Source organism: Porites lutea, chromosome 9, assembly GCF_958299795.1.
Source record: "Porites lutea chromosome 9, jaPorLute2.1, whole genome shotgun sequence".
NCBI lineage: Eukaryota > Metazoa > Cnidaria > Anthozoa > Scleractinia > Poritidae > Porites > Porites lutea.
In genome coordinates, this window is record NC_133209.1 from 11,508,306 (window position 1) to 11,533,363 (window position 25,058).

At 38.8% G+C, this 25,058-nt stretch overlaps 1 protein-coding gene across 4 annotated transcripts in view; it reads right to left on the reverse strand.

Moving 5' to 3' along the window:
- LOC140948456 (ATP-dependent translocase ABCB1-like) overlaps window positions 1–10,763 on the reverse strand; it is a 34,160-nt gene extending 23,397 nt beyond the window's left edge. For 2 of the 4 annotated variants that reach the window (XM_073397697.1, XM_073397695.1), the window contains exons 1-2: window positions 10,355–10,752; window positions 394–463 (exon numbers count right to left, since the gene is read on the reverse strand). In XM_073397697.1, coding sequence (XP_073253798.1) covers window positions 394–463; window positions 10,355–10,533 — 249 coding nt within the window. In that variant the 5' untranslated portion in view covers window positions 10,534–10,752. Of the gene's footprint in view, window positions 1–393; window positions 464–10,354 lie in introns of all 4 variants that reach the window. The other 2 variants (XM_073397696.1, XM_073397698.1) reach the window with 2 other exon arrangements.
- Window positions 10,764–25,058: the final 14,295 nt, after the last annotated feature.

The following is a 25,058-nucleotide window of genomic DNA, read 5'->3' on the forward strand; positions in this document are numbered from 1 at the left end:
GGGGTAAAACTGCCTGCCAGTAATTTGGTATGAAAATTAAGAACAAAGATTAAAAGACTTAGCCTCGGCTTAGCAAATAATCAACTTTCAAACAACTGAGCCCTGAACTCTAACTGACATAGAATTGCACATCTGTCTGCAAATCTGGTGGCAGTGATGCCTGCAGCTGATCATTAAAATATTCATCTTTCCACCAAGTTCAAAAACAAAAAAATACAACAAATATCGGTGGGCCAGACTTTAACAGTGTATTTTTAAATGAGATTTCTGAACTCTTCTTACCAACAAGTGTTTCTCGATCCAATTGATGGCCTATTACACATTATAATAAGCAAGGTATTGATCAGTAATTCAGACAGTGCCTGTTGCTAAAATATCTAACAAACTACTCACCAACTGGCGTAGTGGCACTGCAGGGGGTTTCTCATCCTTCCCTTTCTTGTCTCCTTTTTTATCCTTTTCACTAATGCACAGTAATACAGTTAGTATTATTTCAGTACCAATCAAATGGGTTGTCTTTTGTGGATATATCTACACATGCACTGTGTGCCATTAGTATTCTCATACATACATTATATATTTCTAATTATTACAAACTGAATCATTGGATAATGCAATTCTAGAGTTTTGATTGGCTTAGCCATCACAGTAGACATGTATGAGCCATTATACCATGTTTTCAAAATATGGTAACTGTATGCATCTGCTCAAAATGAAAAAGAAGCTAAAAATCGATTGTTTTAACAAATAAAGTTCGGAAGAATTCTCGATTTTTGTGGGTGTTTTTAATAAAACAATATTATTCCACTCACCATTGTTGGATATGGGATGATTATAGCCAACTCTGCGCTACCCATCTCGTTGGCTATCTACCATCTCGTATCCAACACACACTCATGGAATAATTGTTAATAAACAGACTTCAAAATGTCTGTTTCGTATTCATGCTTTTACAGGGAACATGAGCAAAGAACCTGCCAGTGGATTTAACAGGGACAAAAAGTTGCAAAATGTTCATTATATAAATTCCATCATAGAAAATTGAACAAAACTACGTAGGTTGAAGGTTTGAGCCAATAAGGGCTCAAAAAAACTTGAGCACCAGAGCTGTGACAACAAGCCACAACTCCTCAGGACAGTGAGAAGCTGTAACATATTACTATACAATCATGCACCTAGTTTATTCCATCCTAACAGTTTTTAGGATAGACTAACATATTTTATTCTACATGTACCCTCTGCCAGCACAAAAACCATAACAGATAGGGTGTCTGTTCACACAGCAGAAAAGTGATTTCAGTGTGATAACTGTAATAGAATGAAGCTGCACCACACCAATCTTGAAAATTGATTGTAATATTTGATTCAGAGCAAAATTGCCCTTGTCTTCGAAACTGAGATGCTAAATTGAACTGCGAATGAAGAATCATTGCGGAGAGTCGGTAGGTTTTTTATTGAGAGTGCCGCTTTGTGGTTTCTGCGGCCGGTGATTTTGTTTATGTGAAGTTTTCTGCGATCAATGTTATAATTCGACCTTCTTGCTATTTTCACCATTAAGAGTAATGATTCTACATTTTAGCTTTTCCTTCTTGTTTCCTTGTTCTTTCTCTTCATTAAGGACCAAATAGCTTCTTGTTTTTGAACTAAGTGTACTGTGTGTGTGTTTATTTCATTGCGTGATTGCGACCGAGTTTGATTATAGTACTACCACCCATTCAGAATTGTACTGCAAGCAGTTGATAGTTTGAATGTTAAACATGAATTACGATCGAAAAAAATAGAGCAATTCTCTATCATGCAGAAATTTCCAAACGATATTTCTCGGTTTGCCCCTGGAAAATCGTGTTCTACTTTTTGCATGAATTAAAGCAAAGGTCAAGGAGAGGTGGAGTCACTGGACGGCATTAACGGCTGGTCGATTCAGACGTTACTGAGGGAGTAATAACGACTCGAAGTAATCGGATGAAATTCAGGCTAGGTTTAGTGCTCAAACCTCTCTACACTGCACAATTTACATCAGCTCACAAAACTAACCACATGTTTTGCTAAATACTAGGGCGTAACTAATCGATACTTTTGATACTCGATAGAAATCGAACATAATCTATCGTAATCGATACTAATCAATCGATTAATATCGGAAATCGATAGAAATCGATCACTCGCGTCTTTGTGATTTTCGATTTTGATCGATTTCTGTAATTAGCTATTGATTTTATCGATTCGTTCGACAATGATCAAAAAGAAAATGGATGAAGATTCTCCACACTCCGTAAGCCACGATGCGTGTCTCCCAATAAGCGCTCAAACAATACCCTTCTAAATTCTCGGAGAACGGACGACAGTTTGCCAATTTCTACATTAGTGAAATTTTCCACAATTCTGACGATTCTAGAGTACAAATTACAGCAGTGATCCTGGCAAAAAAAAAAATAAGAAGAAAAGTAGCTACCATTGGAGAAAGAAGTAACATCATCTTTATCAACAAAGCAGATTCGAAGGTAAGCTTGAAGGTAAGTGTTACGCAGTGTTATGATAAGATCAGATCACGTTTTTGATTTTCGATTTCTATAGATGCGACAAAAAATTTGTGATTATCGATTTCAATCGATTAAATTGACTAATCAATTGACAAACATCGAGTACTATCGAGTATTATCGATTAATCGATTACATTTTCGATGATCGATTTCTATCGATTAGTTACGTCCTGTAAATACACTTATCAATAACTTAGACGCCCAAAGTATATGTCAGATTTGTTTAATACTCTTTGGCAGCAAAGTTTATTGTACCCTTACTTTATCAACAAAATATGTCTACCATTTACATACAAAAACTGAAACAAAATGCGATCTAACGAAAACGAGACTTGGGTTTTATATTTTTGAACTTACACGGCACTGTAGGCGAAGTAAACAAGCTTTCACTTTGTAAACCTTAAGGCTCAACTCGTGTGCCATTCGCAAATGACTTGCAAAGGAGAATCGATATATATTTAAACGACTGGAACCGATATATTTTTCACCACAAAACTTACTTGTATCGTCAAAATTCGCTCATGATGTACTTATTTTTTTTTTCTTTTCAAGTTCCACTCATGATATCGTACTCGATAAAGGCAATATTCCAAATGATAAATATCTTGAAGACACTCTCAGCGAAGCTGAAAAAACTTTTCCTTTCGGCGCGATCCATTGAACCAAAATCCAGACCGGTCCGACCGGGAAAAGAGGACCACCTCAAAAGGTGGACCAGTTTTTTCGAAACTTTTCCGGTTGGACCGAACCGATCCATTCAGTTTTGGACCGAAATTTCCGGAAATTTTGGTTGAATGGATCGCGCCCATTTGAGTCTGTATCGCCCGCCAAAACCATATATGGAAGTACATGATTCATACATGACCGTATTAGGAAGTCAAAAAGATCCCGTATATGTCCCGACGGTACTGGAAGTCAGCGGTAGTTCATCACCCTTCATTTATTCCCTTCCTCGCACATAAAGATGGCCGATGGTTTTGACACAGTGCACGATTTGGGGATAACTGTTAAGGACACGAAGTTTGTGATCGCATCACATGAATCACTATACCTTATTAACATGAGTTTTAAGTGACGTTACCCTAATATCATGCCGGTCTGTTTTACCATTCACTTATCATATGAGTTGGCACAAATTTGGTTCACGAATTTTAGTATCAGTAGAAGGCTTTAAAACACGCAGCGTCACAAGGTACAATACGTATCACAAAGTATCACAAGGCATCACAGAGTATCACAAGGTATCACGAGGTATCACAAAGTATCACAAAAGTATCACAAGGTATCACAAAGTATCACAAGGTATCACAGAGTATCAAAAGGTATCATAGAGTGTCACAAGGTATCACAAGGTATCACAAAGTATCACAAGTTATCACAAAGTATCACAAGGCATCACAAAGTATCACAAAGTATAACGAGGTGTCACAAAGTGTCACAAGGTATCAAAAAGTATCACAAAGTATCACAGAGTATCACAAGGTATCATAAGCAGCATAAGGTATCACAAAGTATGAAATATTTTTCAGGGTTAATTGGCATGCATGAATTTTGTTTCACTTAATTTTCCCCTGCACGGATATTTTTTTTGTACTTCGCCCGCCACCCCCGTAAGTTTTCTAATGGTCCGTCCCTTATAGGCAAACCGTTAAAACACTAACATGAGACAGCTGATTTGTAACTATTTTATCCCTTTGAAAGTACATACATAAAAAAAGTGGAAAAAAATATGTCATAAAATCAACTAGACTGCCAAACGTCCCATTCACCCCTTTCCCCCTTTCTGGATTTTCTGGATCCACCCCTAGCCATGTTAACTCTGACCTGTTTTTTCGTTAAAAAATGTTGTGTGAAATGATTATTATCATTAACGAATGGGCTGTTTCAGTAAGAGTATAGTGTCATAGTCAGCATCTGGAAGGATATTGAACCGTGATAAGCCTTTTTGAATTCTTTATAAAGAATACTATTACAGCCATTACGCCTCACAAGGTCAATAGAAACCTGAGTATCTCTCTGCATGTCTGGCTTGTGCGCACTAGAGCTGAGGATTAGACTATCTCTGTATTGTAGATTGCAAAAACATCACATGCTTTTATTAGCTTGTCAGTAAATATTTTGTAATTTATACGCTACATTGTCATATGTAGAGTAATTGTAGATTCTTCTACAGGACTGACACCGCGTGGAGACCTTGATCCACTCAATCTGTAAACAACCACATCACATGGATTGTTTACAGAGAGAGTGGAATTCTCACAGACCAAGCACATGTGGAGTAATTGTAGATTCTTCTACAGGACTGACACTGCGTGGAGACCTTGATCCACTCAATCGGTAAACAATCACATCACATTGATTGTTTACAGAGAGAGTGGAATTCTCACAGACCAAGCACATGTGGAGTAATTGTAGATTCTTCTACAGGACTGACACTGTGTGGAGACCTTGATCCACTCTATCCGTAAACAACCACATCACATTGATTGTTTACAGAGAGAGTGGAATTCTCACAGACCAAGCACATGGAAGTCAGAGGAAATAAAACTTCTCTTTTACCGTGCAATTCAGAGAAGACGTTCAACACATAATCAAAGGCATCAAAATCCTCCACGACGGTTGACTTAGACTTTTATAAGGAACATTTTCGTGCAGAACAGGGCAAGAGTGAAGAAGACTTCAAAAAACTCATGCATTCAAATGTCACTTGGAGCCCATATTTTGCCACAAGCCAGCTCTCTAATGTTATCGTGTTCCGTCTAAAATTCTCAAAACTGGTCAAAAAGCCGCATTGACATTGACATTGACTTCCTGTCGGACTAACGTGCTCTCAATTCAGGAACAGAAAATTCAGCAGCCCGTTTCTTCTACATGCTCCCACCTTCTGAATTTATTCACTGATGATAACTGACCACGACAACAATCACGTAGAGTTTTGCAAGCTCTACTGAACCCACCGCAAACAAAAGAGTAAGGATGAGGAGATTACAGTTATTCTCATGCGTGCATGGTGCATAGATGGATCAGAAGCTAAGAAACTAAACAATCTTTGAGTGAAGTTCATAATCACAAAGCTAGTTAAACAATTGTTGTTACCTTGCCATCATTCTAAGTGCATAATTCAAAACAAAAGATCTGAAAGCATATGCCCGCATGAAATATCCTGTTTAGAGTCACAAATTGTTAAGGTGGAAGTAAAAAAGCAGCAGCAAATTTGGCAGCAGTCTTTGTGATACTTGTGATACTGTAACACTTCACAAACTGTATATCGCAATCCTCTACTCCCCAAATCGGGCAGCAAGTGTTGAGTTCTCCTTCTGCTTCTGAAGGTCCTCATAAAAAGGAGGTAAAATGATGCGGGCCTTAATTACATCCAGTATCTTTTACTAAAGAAATAACCAGAATGAACTGTGCGACTTTGCTTATTTCGCCCAGGGATCGGCGGATGATCTTCTTACGAAGTCCATAACATGTGTGCCCTGTGTATCTAGAAACTGCTATATACTTCACCACTCTGAAGAAATGCTTATATGATCTCAATTGTGTCCTTAATAGATGAACTCTGAATTGATCTGAATAGTGTTTTGAAGTTAAATTATACTTAAAGCAAACTTCTATTATACTTTTGTTTTGAAGTGCAAGATGCGGACAAACCTAGATTCTCAGAATGTGTCTTTTAATTTATACTTCAAGTACGCTTAAGAGGATCGGAAAGGGGGGGGGGTGTTGTCGTGCAACGTTCACGGAAATTAAACCAGACTTTTCAAGAATCATGCAAAATTCAGCCTTTGATTTTATTTGTCGTCCATATAGTATTGCAGAACTGAAGTGTCAACTATTTTGAATTGTGCATACACAAGAAATAACTGTTTTCACACCCTAAAATACTAAATTTATGCCAGAAGTGACTCAAATGGTTTTCTGGTGGCTTTATAAGCCTGTTTAGTTAATTTGGAGTTGCCCTAAAAACTGTTTATCTGTTCAGGTGTCTTAGGGGAACTTTGGTTGTCACGAACGTTTTTGGCTTTTTTGTCTCATCCGAAAGTGTTAGCTACCCTTATGGATCTGGTAGAAAGTTTGAGGACACGAAGTAGCCATGCTTTCATTAAAAAATTATAGGAGACGTTTTGTCTTTATACTCAAGGTTTTAGGACAATAATTGCAAAACCTTAGCGTTAAAATATGAATAGCACAACCTCCAAAAATCATAGTTAAGCTATTACAAAAACCTCCCAACATTTAAGACAAATGGGACGGTTATCCAGAAATTTTAAGCTTTTCTCAAGCTTTAGAAATTTCTAGGCAATATGTGCTCCTTTGAACAGTTATTTTACAGAAACAATTCGCTGGGTGCCCCTGTACTCTATACAAGCAGAACTGGTTACACTTGCACTGACACTTACACTGGTTGCAATCCTTTAGTGTGGTGTGTATGTGCAAGAACAATATCTTTGCCAGTACTTTTATAGGTCTCATAACATCTACATCTACTTTAATACTCCTCAACGCTACAACAAATTAAGAAGAGTTAAAAGAATAAAAATGTAAACATAGCTGATAAAAAATAATTAATGAATAAATAAAACATGTAATTAAGAATATAGCTATGCTTAAAAATAAAACTTAAGGTGATTCCCTGGTTTTGCACTGCGCATCTCTTACTGCACATAACAATATGGCCTGCGTAAAAAAGAGCGTGGGTAGTAACATTATTAAAATGAAGTTGACTGAAGAGAAATGTTACTGCAATTTTTGCTTGTGGTTGTTTCTTGCTGATGTGAGACTCAGTGTGGTGGGAATGTGCATAACGTAAACAGTACGTGAGTTGCTGAGTTCAACTTCCTCACGGAGAACCTCGATAGTGGATGTTTAATTTGTGCTTATTCACTTTGATTTTCATTTAAACGCTTTCTTTATCACAGTGTGTCCTAAATGTGATATCTCGATGTAAATTCTTTAAAAAAGGGTTTTTTAATACTTTCTTCCCCATTTCAAATACATTCTATTCTGAAACTCACCCCAGTCCTCTCTCAAAACTCGGAGAAAATGCATTTGATGCGCACTTTCTGTAGCTTTACCGCGAAAACGAGTACGGTGACCCCCATTTTTTATTTCATGATTTTAATAAGGACAGTGCTTCCTTTCGATGAGAAAAAAATTGGCACAAATCTATGTTCAGTTTTTTGGCAGTTTTACTAAATTGTACGGATTGAGCTATCACAGGTCGAATAGCGCCTGTCCAATTAAATTCTGCTTTGGAGCGTAAAGTAAAAACAAGGGCATTAAAAGGCATTTTTCTGATACGTAAGTGGATAAACAATATATTAAAGTCAAATTTTGTGCGATACCACATACATCATTGAAAAAATCTCTCCTTTTTGTCTAGTTTTGGGCTGCACGCAGTTTTTGTCAAAGGGTCCAAAATAGCCGTATTTGTCAGCATTGTGACGTCAAAACGAGCACCGTGACCCCCCACTTTTTATTACTTTTTTATCATCTTCTTGACTTGTTACATCAGTGTACCAAGTTTCATCTACAATCTATGTTAGGTTCTTTTACTAGGGAATCACCTTAAAATAATTTTGCACTGCAAAATGCTGAATAATTAAGTGATCTGGTTTCAGGTAATAAACAGTTCCAGTCCCTTATAGTTCTCAGGAAGAAACTATACTTATAGTAATCATAATGTATAGATGGTTGAATAAATGAATTCATGGAGTAATAATTTCTAGTTTCCCTAATAGACAATTCTACAATTGTAATAAGGCGGAATAGGCAAAGCAATATCATTGTACACAGATTTATGGAAAATTTGTAGATGGTGGGATTTTCTTCTCTCGCTTAGTAAACCAAAAGATAGGGATTTCTTCAATTTGGAGACGCAGGTGTTATAACTATAATCATGTTTAATAAATCTCACTGCACGACTTTGGATAGCTTCTAGTTTCTCCACTTGATTCTGTCTCTAAGGATCCCATACTGCAGTCGCATACTCTAGATGTCGCCTGACAAGTGATACATATGCTGCTCGTTTGGTTTCTTCAGAGCAGGCATACAAGTTCCTTTTCACAAATGCAAGTGAAGAGTTCCCCTTTTTAGCAATCCTGTCCACATGAAAGTTCCACCGCCGATCGCTGGATAGCAAAACACCTAAATAGGGATGTTGCTGAACAGCTACCAGGGTTTGGTTGTAAAGGGTGTAGTCTTTAACTACTGGGGATCTACTACGGAAAACAGACATTTTGTAGCATTTGGAGGAATTGAACAGCATCTGCCACCTATCAGCCCATAGTCCTAGTTTGTCTAGGTCACGCTGTAAAGCCAAGGTGTCATCATTATGAGTGATTTTATGATACAATAAAGCATCACCAGCAAACAATCTTAGTGTACATACTAGATCATCTTGCATATCATTGATGAACAAGGAAATGACACAGACTGTACAATACACTGTTCACTCTCTGAGGCCTGCATGTTCTACCACATGCCTTACAAATGCCTGCAAGGAGCAGTGCTTTCTCGATAAGGAATACCTACAAGCTCTTTGCTGCCAGTCCGCAACAAATGCATTCATTGCATTTGAGGATGTTGTTGGATCAACAGAATAGACAGCCCCTTCCAAAACTTGGAAAATGCCTCCCTCACTGTCCGTGCTTAAATTTTTGCTCGCCATATTTCATATGATATCAAATACACGTCATGAAAGAGTTATTTGTGCGAGTCATTTGATCATTGTGATATCTACACATGTCTAGGATGAGCATGGCATTTTGTTTATCTTTGTTGACAGACATGACCTTGATATATCAAGTTCCTCAAAAGTTAAGGTTGAATATTTCACGAAAAATTAGCTAATTATAGACCCTGTTCATGAATCTCGAGAAATAAGTTAGTCATTTCACGAATCACGGGATTACTTTTGTTCACGGATCACGAGAAATATATTCTTTCATTCACGATTCACGCAATCAAAAATAGGCGTTCACGGTTCCCGAAAAACCCCCTTTTTGACCCTTACTTAAGTATTTGAAGTATAAATGAAGTGCATTTGCCAAATATACTTCATTTACACTTTTTTTCTGGAAGTACAAACAAGGTATACTCCAAATGTACTTTTTATCTGAGAAGTACATATTTTAAAAAGTATACCTGAAGTATACTTAATTTCGTGACACAAGCATGCTACGCCGGTACGAAGCACCTATCAAGTTACAGGAATCCATGCGATAAACTGACCCACACTTCCATGTCTCATCCCTAGATTTACCTCTAAGATAAATTGAGTGAACTAGGTTTTGATATTTAAGGTTAGCAGACAAGAATATGAAGAACAAGCGTGTGTTGGTATTTAATAGATTTTTAAATAACTATCGTTTGGTATTTGAAAACCTTGACAGCAAGTGAGAAATAAGCTTACATTCAGCGATTCATACGGCCTAAAAAGGGAAACAAGGACACTTTCCAAGTTGACTTTCTCCTCACCGTCCGCGCAGCCAGCTTCTAGATGTTTTTCCATCCCCTTTGCATAAACCACATTATGTACCTATAGGTAGCTACTATTCAAGTTTCAATAACTTAGTCAATGCGGCAAGGTATACTGCAACTGTTTGTAATAAATTACGTAAGAATCCGGAGTGTGCCTGCCGGGACTGAATGCGTTCGTGGCGTGGGGCTTTTTCAGCACTGCCTAAGGTTGCATGTAGTCCTGATCACGCAAACCTAACTTTTTAACATCTATCAACTAATTTATTCTAATGGTGTTGGCTTACATCACTCATTTTTAATAAAGATTAACAATTGTAGAGATGCCTCACCTATCATCGAGGTCTTTATTAGAAGTAGTGCCATTGGCAGTCGCTTCCCCGTTCATTTGATGAGGAGCAATTTTCACCTCGAAATCGTCGTCATTTCTTCCAGGGTATGGGGGAGGAGGAGGGAATGGATCACTTGCAGGTCGATAAGTTCCAACTTTACCTTCATCGATACCATCCATGACTAAGCATGAAGATTATAAAGGTGAAAAATGCAAACACTGAACAATGTTCCGGCGAAATCTGTAAACACCGTTCCTTCTTGTTTAAATTGTTCTCAGTATACTTGCTAAGAAAATATGATGTAACCTCAAACACATGGAGGTGTTTTATAGGTTTCCGCTGAGTAACAAACACTTTTCAGTTGAGGTCAGCAATATTAGCAAAGTGAAAATATACAAGGTCGAATAGGTCGTGCGGTAATTTTTGCGCTCCTCAAATAGCATCTATTGCGCATGTCGTAACAGACTGCTGTCAATAAACACTGACAAACATCACTTGCAAATCAATCGCGCGGTTTCAACACCTGCAAACCCCGAAATTTTTCTCTTTAATTAGAAAGGTTACAAAAAAATTCTTAGGGAGATGATCAAGTGTGACAAATTCTGTAATTTGAGTACGTGCAGATGCAAAGTCAAATACAGTCAAGCCCTTGTGATGCAATATACGTCATACATGCATCACTTGTTCAATAGCGGAAATAAAACAAGAGGGAGAATCGAACCATGAAGATTGAACGATTGAGCGGTATTGGTCATTTTTTTTTTTTGAAGGCTACCAGGAGCCTATGAGGCTACTCAGAAACTGTGACAACATACACGTATCATTTTTAGCTTTTTGTCATACAAAGTTTCTTATAATTTTTGTTTCTCCGTTTAGGAAATCGTGTGACCATTTAGTCCCGGCTCAAAGTGTAAAGCAACCTTTATTTGACAGTCTTCCGTTAAATATATCCTTTTTTTAAGCTAAAAAACTTAATCTGAAGTACATTACGTTACAAAAGTGTTTAGTGGTTAAAAATCATGTTACTAATGAAAGGGTTACAGAAGACACCGCCATCGAGGGCCTCTTGTGATTTTCGATGAGTTAAACGTGCGGGATGCAGTCATATCCCAGGTCGAGTCGGTGGCCATAGTGAGTGTTGCTGAGTTAAAAATGTCCTTCACTCACTCAGTTTTATATGTGGAAGTAATGAAGCCATCTTGGTGTTCTTGACGCGAGATTTTCGAGATCAGACAGCTTGAGTTTTACCACCCAAACTCTTTGTTACACTGTATTATTTGGCACAGTAACAAATCCTTTTATTTCAAAACAAGACGATAGAAGTATTCAAATGAACAATCAGAACAGATGACACTCAAGGGAACTCGAGTGAAACGAGTTTTGAGATTTTTGAAGTTTTATACAAATAACGAAAATTGAACAAACCGAATAGGGGGAAGGAGACTTTTCTCAACTTTGATTTTACGGTGATGCATCGAGTAAAATACTCAAATGAACTATCGGCGAATTTGTATTTCTAGTCAGTGCAGGCCTAAGTCACGGAAGAAGTTGATTCATTATTCATTCAAATAATGATGAGCAGGTAAACCTCCTTTTAAGGAGACAGTAGTCCTTTCAAAAACTACTTAGTTTTTCTCGGCCACATTTTTTTATTTTTTTGCGGTTAGTGTGCGTAACGAATCACTTTTTCACAAAAATGCTTAGTCACGGCGGCCCAGTTCAACGTAATGTGCGTCAAATCGAATTTCCTTAAACCTATCAAAAGTAGCTTAAGTTATCAATATTTGTTGAGGGGCTTTTTAACTCCTTTTAAGGAAAAAACTAACTGTTCCCGTGAATTCACTAAAGAGGCTTTGTCCAGAGTGAATACTCGTAAAATCGATTCCTTTTAAGGTATCGTGAAAGACATTTGACGTTTAATGATCAGTCACATTTCTTAGGAGCCGTCGACATATTCATTTTTTCCTCTCTTAACGTCAATTGGACGTTTAAGTCAGACCCCCCCCCCCCTCCCCCCTCCTTAACGTCCACTTGAAATTTTGCTGAATACTGACATGCACTTACGTGAAGATGTCAACGGCATCAACACAATTTACTGCACAATTCTCCTACCAGTTCATTTGCAAAATCTGTATAACTGCTTTTTCCCGTCGATGTTTTTGATTTCCTACAAATTCAGCCAGAATCGCTGGCACATGGCTACACTGTTTTGAAGGTATGTATTGAAAAAAGCCCAGTGATTCCAGTTGTGTTCACAAAGTGCAACGTGTTTACAAAATCAGCAAACTAACCACAATTTTTGGTACTGTATAAATTTATTTGTGATTTGAATATAGTTTAAAAGAGCATAATGTAAAATGTACAATTGGTCCTGCTTTCTCTTAAATGATGTCACAAGGCACCGTTCCACACATGACGTAAAATTTATGACAATACATCAGTATGCTTTTGTCCAAAAAGAGATTCTCAATGGGATTAACCGATAGGCGTAAAACGGCCAAAAATTTAGTCGATAGCCGTAAAAATTGAAAAAAATTAACCGTTAGCCGTAAATAGGGTAAAAAAGAGTCAACCGTAAAAGAAATTGTTCCCTAGATGTTTTTTATTTCCCGGCTAGTGTAACTCCGTACGCACGTGAGGCGAAGCGCCTTTTAGGTGTTAACCAAGAACTAGGCTCCATTTCCGGCGCTCTCTCGGGGGAAGAATTTTTTCCATAGCGAAAGTGTGGCTCCCTGCTGAGGATTAATATTTGCAATTTTCAGGAGGTCGTGCCCTCGAAACATTAGTGAAACAACACGCAGAGATGTCACTGTTTGTAAAACACGTTGCCGATAAACAACATTTCCCTGTTTTTCTCTGACGCTACTGTAGACATTGCCATGTTTAGTCCCTGTACGGAGTCTTCCCAAGCAATCTCGGTCAAAACATTTCGGTGGCGAACTCGCTCGGACCACGTGACCCGAAACGCATTAGCCGCGCGGAATAATGCGGCCTACGGACAAGGCAACGGCAGACGGTCGTTCCGTACAGTCCTTCGCTATCATTAAAAACACTACACACGAGATTTTTGTTATTGGCCGTTTTCACCTCAGAGCTAGAAATAGATCATCCGTCTAAGACTAGCCTGTGTACAGTCGTGCCCTCCCCACAGACACCCCTTCCCCGACTTTTTCTTACGGGAGGAGGTGGCTGTACACGGGCTATCTGGAACGGATAATCCCGTCTGCAAAGGCGGATTGTTCATTCAAAATTAAAACTATTCCATTTTTGAAATTAAGACGTATTACCTATCTGTCGCGAATCATCAAACGGATAACCCGTCTCACACGAATAATTCTTCTCTAGTGTGGAAACGGCCATTTCTGTTATAATGAATGTCGCGACTCGGGCTTGAGTTGGGCGTTCGCGTGTCTGCTTTTGCTTTTTCACAAAGATTATTTTTAAATTGACTATTGACATTTCTATGTGTGAAATAATATTAGAAGTGGAATACTTTATAAAAAGTATGATCTATCAAATGTTAAAATTTTTCAAAAGAATAGCATATTTCATCCCGAGATGATCCGAAGACCTTTATTTTGATTTAAAGATACAAAAAAAATATAGGTTAATTAATATTTAACTTTTTGAAATTAAAGAAGTTAATTTTTAACTTTTTTTGTTAACCGTAACTGAATAAAATTAACCGATAGCCGTAAAAGAGCCAAAATTTTAGCCGATAACCGTAAAAGCCACCACCCCATTGAGACCCTCAAAACCGTGAAAACGCCGTGACACGAGCGCATGGAAGTTGCCCGCTCCTGTTTATGAGCTCCTTGCCATAGTTCAAACACAAAAAATACTGGTTTTCAGGGCAGCACCCAAGAGAGTTTCCTTAACCTAGAGTCGGAACTCGATATTCAAGAATAAAAATATTAGACTACGAGCAGTCCCCCATTTTTCCTCAGGGATAGTAGAGCGAGCGAAAGGCGAGGGCGCGTGAAAATCACCCCACGCGTGAAAAGGCGACACGCGTCGGGGAGAGAGAAAAATGAGGGACTACAGACAAAGCCCAAGCTTTTGAACTAATGCGTTGCTCTCACAACGCAAAACTGTGATTGGCCCTTCCATGGAAATCTGTCAACATCTGTCAAAAAGGCACCAGCCGCTATCAACACTCAACATAATCACAATTTACAGAACAAATAAGCGCACAGAACAATTAACTAGAGTTGCTCTTGTTAAAGCAACTAAGCAGAAAGCCAACTCGGCAACTGATGAGGTTCGCGTGGAGAACCGAAACCATGGTCTTGCGTGATCACAAATTGGGAAAAACAGAACAGTCGAAAGGCTTTTAAGCTAATTCAAAAGTTATCACCAAGGAAGGAACTACGTGCTCCAGTCCAAAGACTTACATTATCACCAGAAAAACAAGCGGCTGTTAAAATTCATGAGCAGTCATGACTGAGTCACATCGCAATTCTCCATAGTTAATGTAGTTTTGGTTTAAGCTGCAATCCATTCTTCGAGATTTGGATATCACTATCCGTCCTGCTAAAAACGCTAACGAGCTTGGCCCAGCGTGACAAAACATTGCAGGAAACCGTCAAAATCACGATTAAAAAGAAAATCGCTTAAAATTATTCAGATCCAGGAGGCAATCGCCGGGGAAATTAAACAACCCAAAACCCTTATTTAGCCGCATTGAAGAGCTTTACTTTTCAAAAGAGGTCAAAGAAAATGCTCTTGCATCAGAGGGCAAATCATGCCGACCATCGACAATAACCGCATAAAATTAATATGCGTGTCACGACCTCTCAGTATGAAATAAGCGGCAAAAATCACATTTGCTCAGTACGTTTTCCTCCAGAGCATAATCTCCCCGTCAGAGAAAAAAATTCATTGTAATAAGCAGCATTTTGGCACGAGTAAAAGTCGTGTGTTGCCTACACTATCAAGTTTTTCACGCGAAACAGCCGTGAAGAAAATTAGTATCTGCGTTTTCTTTTGCTTGCAATAAACTTCCCCCTCAGTTTACCGATGACAAGAGCAATGACAGCTCAATAAGGGAAGAAATCCCATTGGATGCGCTTAATTGAGTTGGAGGGGGATACGAACTTCACACTCCAAAATCAGTCGGCCGTGAAGGGTCAAAAGCTTGGGCTTTGTCTGTAGTCCCTCATTTTTCTCTCTCCCCGCCGCGTGTCGCCTTTTCTCGCGTGGGGTGATTTTCATGCGTGCTCGCGTTTCGCTCGCTCTACTATTCCTGAGGAAAAATGGGGGACTACTCGTAGTCTATAAAAATATAAGTAAATAAATGTTTCTATTTCACACAACGAAGTCTAGAAAGTCTTAATCTGTTGCTACGAATTAAGGCGGGTTGGTGGTCTCACGAGTCTGCCCGAGCGAGCTAGTCCTCACTTCCTTTAGTGGTGCTGGAGTGCGCTGTGCATCATAACTATTGATCGACCTCTCTGTGGACTGAGATGATTGCTGCAATCTTGGAGATCTTCGTTGCGTCTGATTTGGCTCGCTGACCGCTGAATCTGAACTTTGGTGTTGGACTTGTGGACTTGCGATAGCTGGACTTCGGCTCTTTGTTGGCACGGGTGACGCTGGTTATCAGGGTTAGGGGGCCCCTTGTGCTGACGCCAGCCCTTGATTAAGAGGAGGTTTCGGACCATTTGTCAAACGTAACGTCTGAGTTGCTGATGCGATGTCGTCACTAGGTCTGAATGTTCTGTTTGGCTACCTGTACTCCTGCTGGAGGGGGCGACTCTATTGTTTTCGAATTACGTTTATTGACCCACTCCTCGTGCCAGTGTGACGTCACATAGCAACGGGTGAGTGCTTCGCGTTGCTTCTGCAGATTAACATGGGACGCCATCAAGGAGAGAACAACAGATGCCAAGAAAGACAAAACGCTAGGCTAATATCGCTATTGTTCGCTAATTTGATCGTAAGTGTGTGTGCTTTATTGTTGCTTTTACCTGTTTGTGTAAACCTCTGGAGCGTTTTGTGTGCGTAATTGTGTAATTTTGCCGCTTTGTGCCGAGGGTTGTTTGGCGGGACCGCCATCTTTTCTTTGGGACCAGTCAGATCATCATCGATCAGTCACCTTTTTTATCCAAATTACGCAACGGATAACCTTCAGGATAGGAGGTTTTATTCATTGTTTAAATTCCTTTAAGGTCCGCCTATTCTTTTGTGGATTGGATAAGCCGTTCCTCATATCAATCCGTTCGAGTGTGGACTTTTATTGATTTCTTGCTGTTTCTTGATATTTCCCTCCAAATTTCACAGCCCTGACACAGCGGCGGGATTGATTTGTCTTTCTAAATACTTACTTTTGTTGAAGGTAGTTATATTGGTTGCTTGTTTTTGAATTTGTTGTCTTTTAACGTATCTAATCGCTTTTTAAAATAAGCTTACTGATTTTGTGGTAGTTTTAATCAGTGTTGAATTTTAATCGCTGCTTCCAGGGAGGTAAATATTGTTGCAGATCAGGGGTGTTGTTGTTTATATCGTGTTTTGCTGTGCTTGCGTGGCCTTTAAAATTATTTCATTGTTCCTTTCAAAAACAGAGTGCCTTCGGGAATAAGCTGTATTTTGTTTTCATATTTGGTGTATGTAAATAAAGTCTGGTGTTGAACACACAAGTGTGACACATAATTGACCTTAAATCACAACTTAAGGTGGCTCCGTAATTAATACAAGAGCATTTTGCTGTGACAAATTTTCCGTCATAACTTTTTCGATTTTAACGCGATGGCTGCGAAACTTTGCAAAGAACAACAGATATCATTCGGCAATAATACGAAATATTCCGATTTCATTGATGGTAAACATTTCTTGAGAAATTAGCGCTTAAAAGGACCCTACTGCTCAAAGAAAATGGCGTCTAGTAAAAAATTTTGCTGATATTTTTTACTGAAATTTCTGGTATCGGCTTTAATAATTGATATAATAAATATGCCAGAGGAATTTCAGAAAAATTGTTGGAGCAGAAGTCCGTAACTAAAAGTCGCTCAAAATTCAGCTGTGAAATTGTTTTGGAATTTTTTTTTGGAATGTTTTGAAATTGCTTTTATTTTAAGAATTAGCAAACGTTGAATTTACTTGTCTCAAAAATTCAAACTGGTGGCTCCTTCTCCCTGATGGTAATTTATTTTTCAAATTCCAAAACAATTTCACAGCTGAATTTTGAGCGACTTTTAGTTACGGACTTTTCTGAAATTCCTCTGGCATATTTATTATATCAATTAAAGCCGATACCAGAAATTTCAATAAAAAATATCAGCAAAATTTTTTACTAGACGCCATTTTCTTTGAACAGTAGGGTCCTTTTAAGCGCTAATTTCTCAAGAAATATTTACCATCAATGAAATCGGAATATTTCGTATTATTGCCGAATGATATCTGTTGTTCTTTGCAAAGTTTCGCAGCCATCGCGTTAAAATCGAAAAAGTTATGACGGAAAATTCGTCACAGCAAAATGCTCTTGTATTAATTACGGAGCCACCTTAAATTAATTCACCAAATATTTGATAATTGCTTTGCTTGCTTATTTCGAGCGAACTCGAACTCCATTAACTAGCTTCATCCATTCCTTCCGGTTTTCCATGATGTTCTTCAGTTCAGCTATGCTCAAACCAGTATCATTTTGCAGCTGGTCTACGTATGTTAATGCTGGTCTTCCTCTCTTTCTTGCGCCGTGCTTTGGTTCCCAGAGTAGTAAATCACTTATCACCTCATCCTTTTTTCTCCAACAGTGTCCTATAAACCGCAGCCTCCTGATCATCAGTGTATCTGTAATCTTAGGAAGATTGCCGTACAGTTCTTTGTTGGTTTTATGCTCCTTCCAGGAAACTCCAAGAACTGCTCTGAGCATTCTTGTGTACGTACCATCCAGTCTATTCATCATCTTTCCAGTCATCGTCCAGCATTCAGCACCATAAAGCAGTACACTTTCAACTGTGGCCCGAAAGAAACCTATTTTGAGATGATTTTTTAGGTTTGATTTCCACACTTTCATCATTTTGTTGAGTGCACTCCAAGCGTGTCCAATTCTTATATTCATGTCCTTTTCACCGGATTGTATCCACGAACCGAGGTATTTGAAGTTATCTACTTGCTTCAATTTGTTCCCTGCCAGTGTGACAAGATCACCTACAGGTTGATTGTACAGCATGTATTCCGTTTTCTTGTAGTTAACATGCAGACCCACTGTTTTCGCAGCAACCTCCAGTCTTAATAAGAGAAGTTGTGCCTCTTCAAGATAGTCAGAAATTAGGGCAAGATCATCCGCGAAATCAGTGTCGGTGATGTATGTTGCTACATGACGGGAGCTCTGCCGTGGTGTAAGAGTGAACCCAGTGTGTGTTTCTCTAGTAGCTTCTCTAAGGGCATAATCCAAGGCTATGATAAATAGGAAAGGTGCGAGTGTGTCTCCTTGCAGAACTCCCGCAAGAATTTCAAAGAATTCCGTATCACCATCAGGAGTTATCACCTGTGCTTCGGTGTCCTTGTAGAGTATGCTGATGGCATCCACTATCTTTGTTGGAATTCCATATGCCTTCAAGATCTCCATCAATTTCCCACGATGTATCGAATCAAAGGCTTTACTGAAGTCTACGAAAGTCAATATTGCAGGAAGCTGTTTTTCTTTTATTCCCTCTATGAGCCTACGCAGAGTTAAAATTTGCGGTAGTGTAGATCTACCCGTACGAAATCCATTTTGGTTCACCCTGAGCAGAGGATCCAGATGAGGTCTTATTCGATCTAATAGAATCTTGTTATAGATTTTCGCAGCTGTGACAGTTAGGGATATACCACGATAGTTTCCTGTGTCACCCAAGTCACCTTTCTTTGGTAGGGGTATTATTCCACTTTTAACCCATATATTCGGTCGATCACCATTGAATGTTTTGTTGCAGATGTCAAGCAATTGTTGATTTAAGGCACCAGTTTTCCAGACTTCAATTGGTATGTTGTCGAGACCATGTGCTTTGTTATTTTTGAAACCTTTGATACTTTTAACCAGTTCTTCCATGGTTATGTTATCCGTGTTGATGGGAAGAGGTTCATGTATTATGGAAGCAGTTGGTTTTATTGTGACACTGGGTGGTTGACCTAGCAGGTTTGAGAAGTGTAACTTCCATTTACTGACACGGTCTTCAGGACTTTTGGCTTTTATTCGACCCCTGTTTGTGCCCTTTCTTCTTGTGAACTCGTTTACCGTTTCCCATGCAAGACCGGATTTTTGGTGTTGTATAGCGTCAGTAATTGCATGAATCTTTTCATTCACATACTTCTCTTGTTCTCGATCGTAAGATTCCTGTAGCTCTTGCTTGGCCTCCTCCAGTTTTACAGCACTGCTTCTGGTATTTCTTCTCAAGGATACCTCATAAGCATTCTTCACCATTTCCCTTTTTTCTATGATGTTTTCATTTTCCCACGGAACGTGTTGCTTTATCTTGGCCTTCACAGGTACACTGATTTCTGCAGCTTTTTCATGGGCTGTCATGATATTCTCATACATCTGGTTTGCATCCTCATTACCATGTAAGTCCTGTAGAGTTTGGTATCGGTTGCAGACTTCAACAGTATACATGTCTTTGATGATGTTATCATTGAGAAGCTTGTTCCAATCGTATCTGATCTTTTTCTTACCAGATGGTTTACTTTGCCGCAGGCTTAGTCTTATTTTAGCTGTGACAATACGGTGATCAGATCCCACAGAACAGAAGGTGTTATAAGCTTCACAGTTTAAAGCACTATTTTTCCATTTGTTGTTTATTAGGATATAATCTATTTGACATTTGGCTCCAGATGGTGATGTATGAGTCCAAAGCTTACCTTCGCGCTTTTTAAAACTGGTGTTCAGCGGTTTGAGATTGCATTCTAACATGTAGTTTAGGAGCAATTGCCCATTCTCGTTGGTGTGTTTGTTGTAGACTGACCCCTTAGCATCACTTGCACCAATCTTTCCATTCATATCTCTGCCAATTAGTAAGACATTGTGTTTAGGAACAGCCTTAGTCAATTCTGATAATTCTGCATAGAATTCCTCTCTGTCATCAACGTTAGATACATTGGTGGGGCTGTAGCAGGATATGACAGTAACAGCAGGATTTCCATTGAAAGTGGCAATGAGAATCCTTGGATTGATGGTTTCTACCGAGTTCAGTGCTTTGTGTGCTTTCGGACTGAGAAGTAAGCCAACACCTCGTATTGTTGAGTTATTTGTAGCTTTTTCAGCGGAAGATGTAATCATAACCCAACCTTTCTTCATGTCATGGTACTTCAACTCGATGTCATCATGGTAGATCCGATGTTCTTGGATGCATATGACATCAATGTTCTGTTCCTGAGCTAGTGCAGTTAGTTCACCTGTCCTTCCGATGGAGCTCAGAGTGCGACAGTTGAAAGTGGAAACAAGAGTAGTCTTTTTACACTTAAAAAGCCGGCAATCCTTCAAAATGTTTTGGCCAGTAGCATTCTTTTCGATCCCAGCCTGGCATCCCACTGGGGGACGCGCTCCTTGGTGACCCACGCGACGAGCGATGTGGTATGAAGAAGTTGTAGAATTGCTAGTCATGTTGTTTTTCAATTGCTTTCACACTTCCACGAGGAAGTACGATTCAGTACTAGTGGTCGCAACTCCTACTAGTAACCGCAGTTTTCTACTAATGAGAAATGGTTGATCCATGCCGTAGTGTTCAACAGTGTCATACATCATCCGCCATCGATCAAAACACAGATAGCCACAATATCTGTCTGCCGGTATTTGCCTATCAGTGCCACAGAAGAGCTGCTGCCCACTCCTGGATTTTTTGTCATCGAGGTTTACTCCTCTAATTGATTAAGATTTCGTCTGGTTCCTACCCTTCAACCTGTCTGGCATGGTTAAACCTGCCAGGAGACTTGCTCCCACCAGCTTAGCTCTCCAGGTCATAGGAACACACAAGCTAATCCACCACGTCAAGGTACTTAATCAGTGGACCAGATAATTAATAATTGATAATTATTTCAATTAAATAAGGAGAAAAATACAATAAAAACGTTTTTAGTAAATGGAAAATACTTAGTTATAATAAGAATAAAGTGTAACAACGATAATAATCAAAAGAAAAGTGACATATGGTACTCTTTGTATTATTGGTAACAACAATTTTGCTGTATGATTTAGTCTTCAACATTAGTTGTTTTTTCCCTGAAAAATGCTTTTTCTTTCTGCATCTTGTGGCATCTGTTTTATATAGTGATGTCATAATGGCTTCTATTTCAGAAGCATTTCCAAACTTTGTAAGGCTTCCTTACAGACTTTATATCCCTTCAAGTTTCTGCCAAACTCCAATTAAAAAATGGCATGCTAATGGAGTGGGGCAAGTTTTTGTCACTAAAATCGATCAAATTTGGGTGTGCTTCAGTGGGCAATGTTACTGTTATTATGTTTGTGTTTGCAACAGTTTAAAACAAGGCATTTCCATCTCATCCTCCTATCCAATTTACTCTATTCGACTTTAACTCTGGTTTGAGTTGTAGTTACAGTTATCGTCCTAATGAACTGGAAAGTCATTGGCAACACTTTTTCAAGGCAAATTGCAAAGTACAGCCAAACACTAAATTATTTGCTGGAGATTAATTTCTTTCCTTCTGTTTTTAATACAAAATTGTTTTTACATCTGCTTGAACCTCTTTACAAGACCTGCTTACAGTTCAAGTCAACATCCAAATACTCCCTTGTGCAATATTTTGGGAGTCTAGCATCAAAAGTTTTCTTTCCATTGTTATGGTTACAAGCCTTTTACCGTACCCAGCATCTTGTTTAACATTACAACAACTCAATCTCTGGCAGTGGGAAATTCAGTTCCCTTTTACTTAGCAGCCACTGTTCTCCTTCTGACCATATCTGCTCTACCCTATCAACTTCTGGCAGGTTTTTATTTGGTAACTGCAATAACAGTTGGTGAGAGCTTTGATGCTAGTTCCATTCATTCTACAGACCTTCCCCTATTGTTCCCTGCTTTGTATCTTTTCCTTGGTATGTTATTAAGCTATTCTTGTCTAAAAATGGTAAAATTTCACCACCCTGGCTTTTTCTTCAGCATGGTGTTCAAGTCAAAAAGGTTTGTTACCTCTATTCTAGTTACAGATGTAACAGGAAAATCACACTCTTTTTCCTTTGCACCATATGCAACTGTCTTTGACTTGAGATCACAGATGAATTCCAAATTTAACATAACTAGTGATTTATACCGGCTATCAAACAGAGGTAAACCTCTGCATGACTTTGTGTCATTAAAAGAGATATCAGGGGCTGTAATTATGAATGGGCATTTAACTGGAGGTGCTAAATGTTGCCTTAAGGGGTGTGAAAATGATGCAGGTGCACGCAAATTTGACAGCCTTATTGGAAAATATGAAATTAAGTGTAGCCCTCAATACCTTATTGGGGACATAGAAAATGTAAAAAAATCTAAGGGTGTGTGATAAACACTATGCCAGTTTGGCATCTAGGGGTCATAAGCCTGCAAAAGGTAAAAGTTCATCAAAATCTCGAAGTGACGCCCAGTGTGGCATTCTAAAGGTCAGTCCATGCACTGTGCAATGTTCGCAGTGCAGAAATGAAGCTAGTCTGTCTTTCCAGTGACGTTCCCTGCAATAAACACAACATAAATGTATTCAACAACTTGTTTGCAGTACCATGCAACCTTCTAGATGAGCAAACTGGAAATAAAACTGATTTTCACAATGACCTTTATCATGCTAAAGATTAAATTGATGAACTAAAACAAGCAGCCTTTCTTTCTGAGATCTGTAAAAATACAGAATGAGTACGAGAAGGCTCAAGCTATGTTTGAAGAAACACAAAAGTGTTCCAATACATCATCTTGGTCTGACCCCGCTATTAATTTTTTTAATTTTTTTTAATTTTTTAAATTTTTTAAATGAACAATAGTGAGCAGCACAAAGCAACACGAGGATCTTGTTTACTTGATTTTATTTCTCTGAGCGGTTTCGTCTGATCACACAGACTTCATTAGGGAGTATAACAAGATAGAGCTAAGGAAATAACTTTATACCAAATGATTAAGACAAAATCACGTTGCTGTAAGTGTGCAATGTTTAATTTTGGGGCTCACGGATTTAACATTAAATCCGTGAGCCCCAAAATTAAACATTGCAAATTTTGTAATGCAGGATTATAGCAATATCCTGCACGCATATTTTGTGGGTGTTTTTTGCTGTTCACACCCTTACAGGCACGTGATTTGTAGTCAGGTCTCTTAGTGCAAAATATAGGCCGGATCGTTACAGACGTGACAAAAGTGTCAAATTTGGCACAGAGCTTCCTTAGCACCTACTGATTAATACTGGAGGGGGTGCCCGTTACAAATGGTCCTAATTACAGATAAAAGCGGGGGTTAACTTTCACCTAAAATAGCAGATTGGGGTCCCTGTGGTGAGTATTCTTCTTGTTTCATTTGTTTCAAATTTTTAAGTTTTTAATTTGGTAAGGCTTAGTTGTTGTTGCACTATTCAAAATTGTTTTACATAATACTGACTAGTGCCCAGTCTCCACACGGTAAGTGTGGCCATATTCACAGTGCGGTCTGTGCGGCTATCAGTGTCACTGCTAAGACTTGCCAGTGATAATATCATTACATATCAATTTAAACAGATCACAAAGCCAGCTTTCAAAGATGTCATACAATAACATAAAACCCAAATGTATCACATCCTAAACGATAGAATCGTTAAATTTTGACATGCCACATGAACGACCTCATGAACCGTAACTGACAACGCACCCACTTTGTAATTGTGCAGCTTAGATTAGATTATAATTTGCTTCGTTGGTAACCCTGTCCTTGAGATAATGGTTAAAACATGTCAGCCTCGTCCTCAGGGGAAAAAGGAGGAGCAAGGGTGGCACAGTTGGTTAGTGCGCAGCCTTCGGTGAGCGAGGTCCCGAGGTTCGATTGCCGGTGTCAACACATCCTTTGTTCAACTTCTCTTTTTTCTGTGTAGCTTTGACTAGCTTTAAATACCCTTAAAACGGAGCATTAATGGAGAGAGGAGGGTAAAAGAAGCGCACCGTCGACCTCAAGTTTATCAGTTATTATTACTGTAACAAGTTATTGACGTAAAATATGGTCGCTTTACCTTTTTCTACCTTTTTATAAAGCCCTGGGGACGAGGTTGTAAAACATGCCTCTCCTGGAATTTTTAACACTCTTAATTATTTTTTACACATTTGCATTTACAAAGAAGTGTATGAGGTCCCTGCATGCCTAGACACCTTTTTAGGAGCTGATTCACTTCAGAGTCCTTGTACCAGAGTGTTAATGGTAGGTCTATACGATCTTTCAAAAAAAGGGATGGTCGTCGCGTGCGTTACAATTTACAAACAAACTAACTTCAGAAGAGCTGAAATTTACGGGAACAAGGCCTCTTTTAGCCAACCAATGATGCATCATTTATGAAAATGAATGTAATTTGTTTGATGCAATTAGGCGAATACCCCGTGGTTACGAAATCTTACGATCATGAATTCCTCAAGAGCAATTTAGTTACCAACTTTTCACAAAATAATGCTATGGAAAATTACAGAAAATACCAAAAAAAGCAAGGGTTAACAATAATTAAGGCCTGGTCCTTTATCATAATGGAGTGGTCATGGTAAAGAACCTCATCAGCCCTAACTTTGACCACTCAA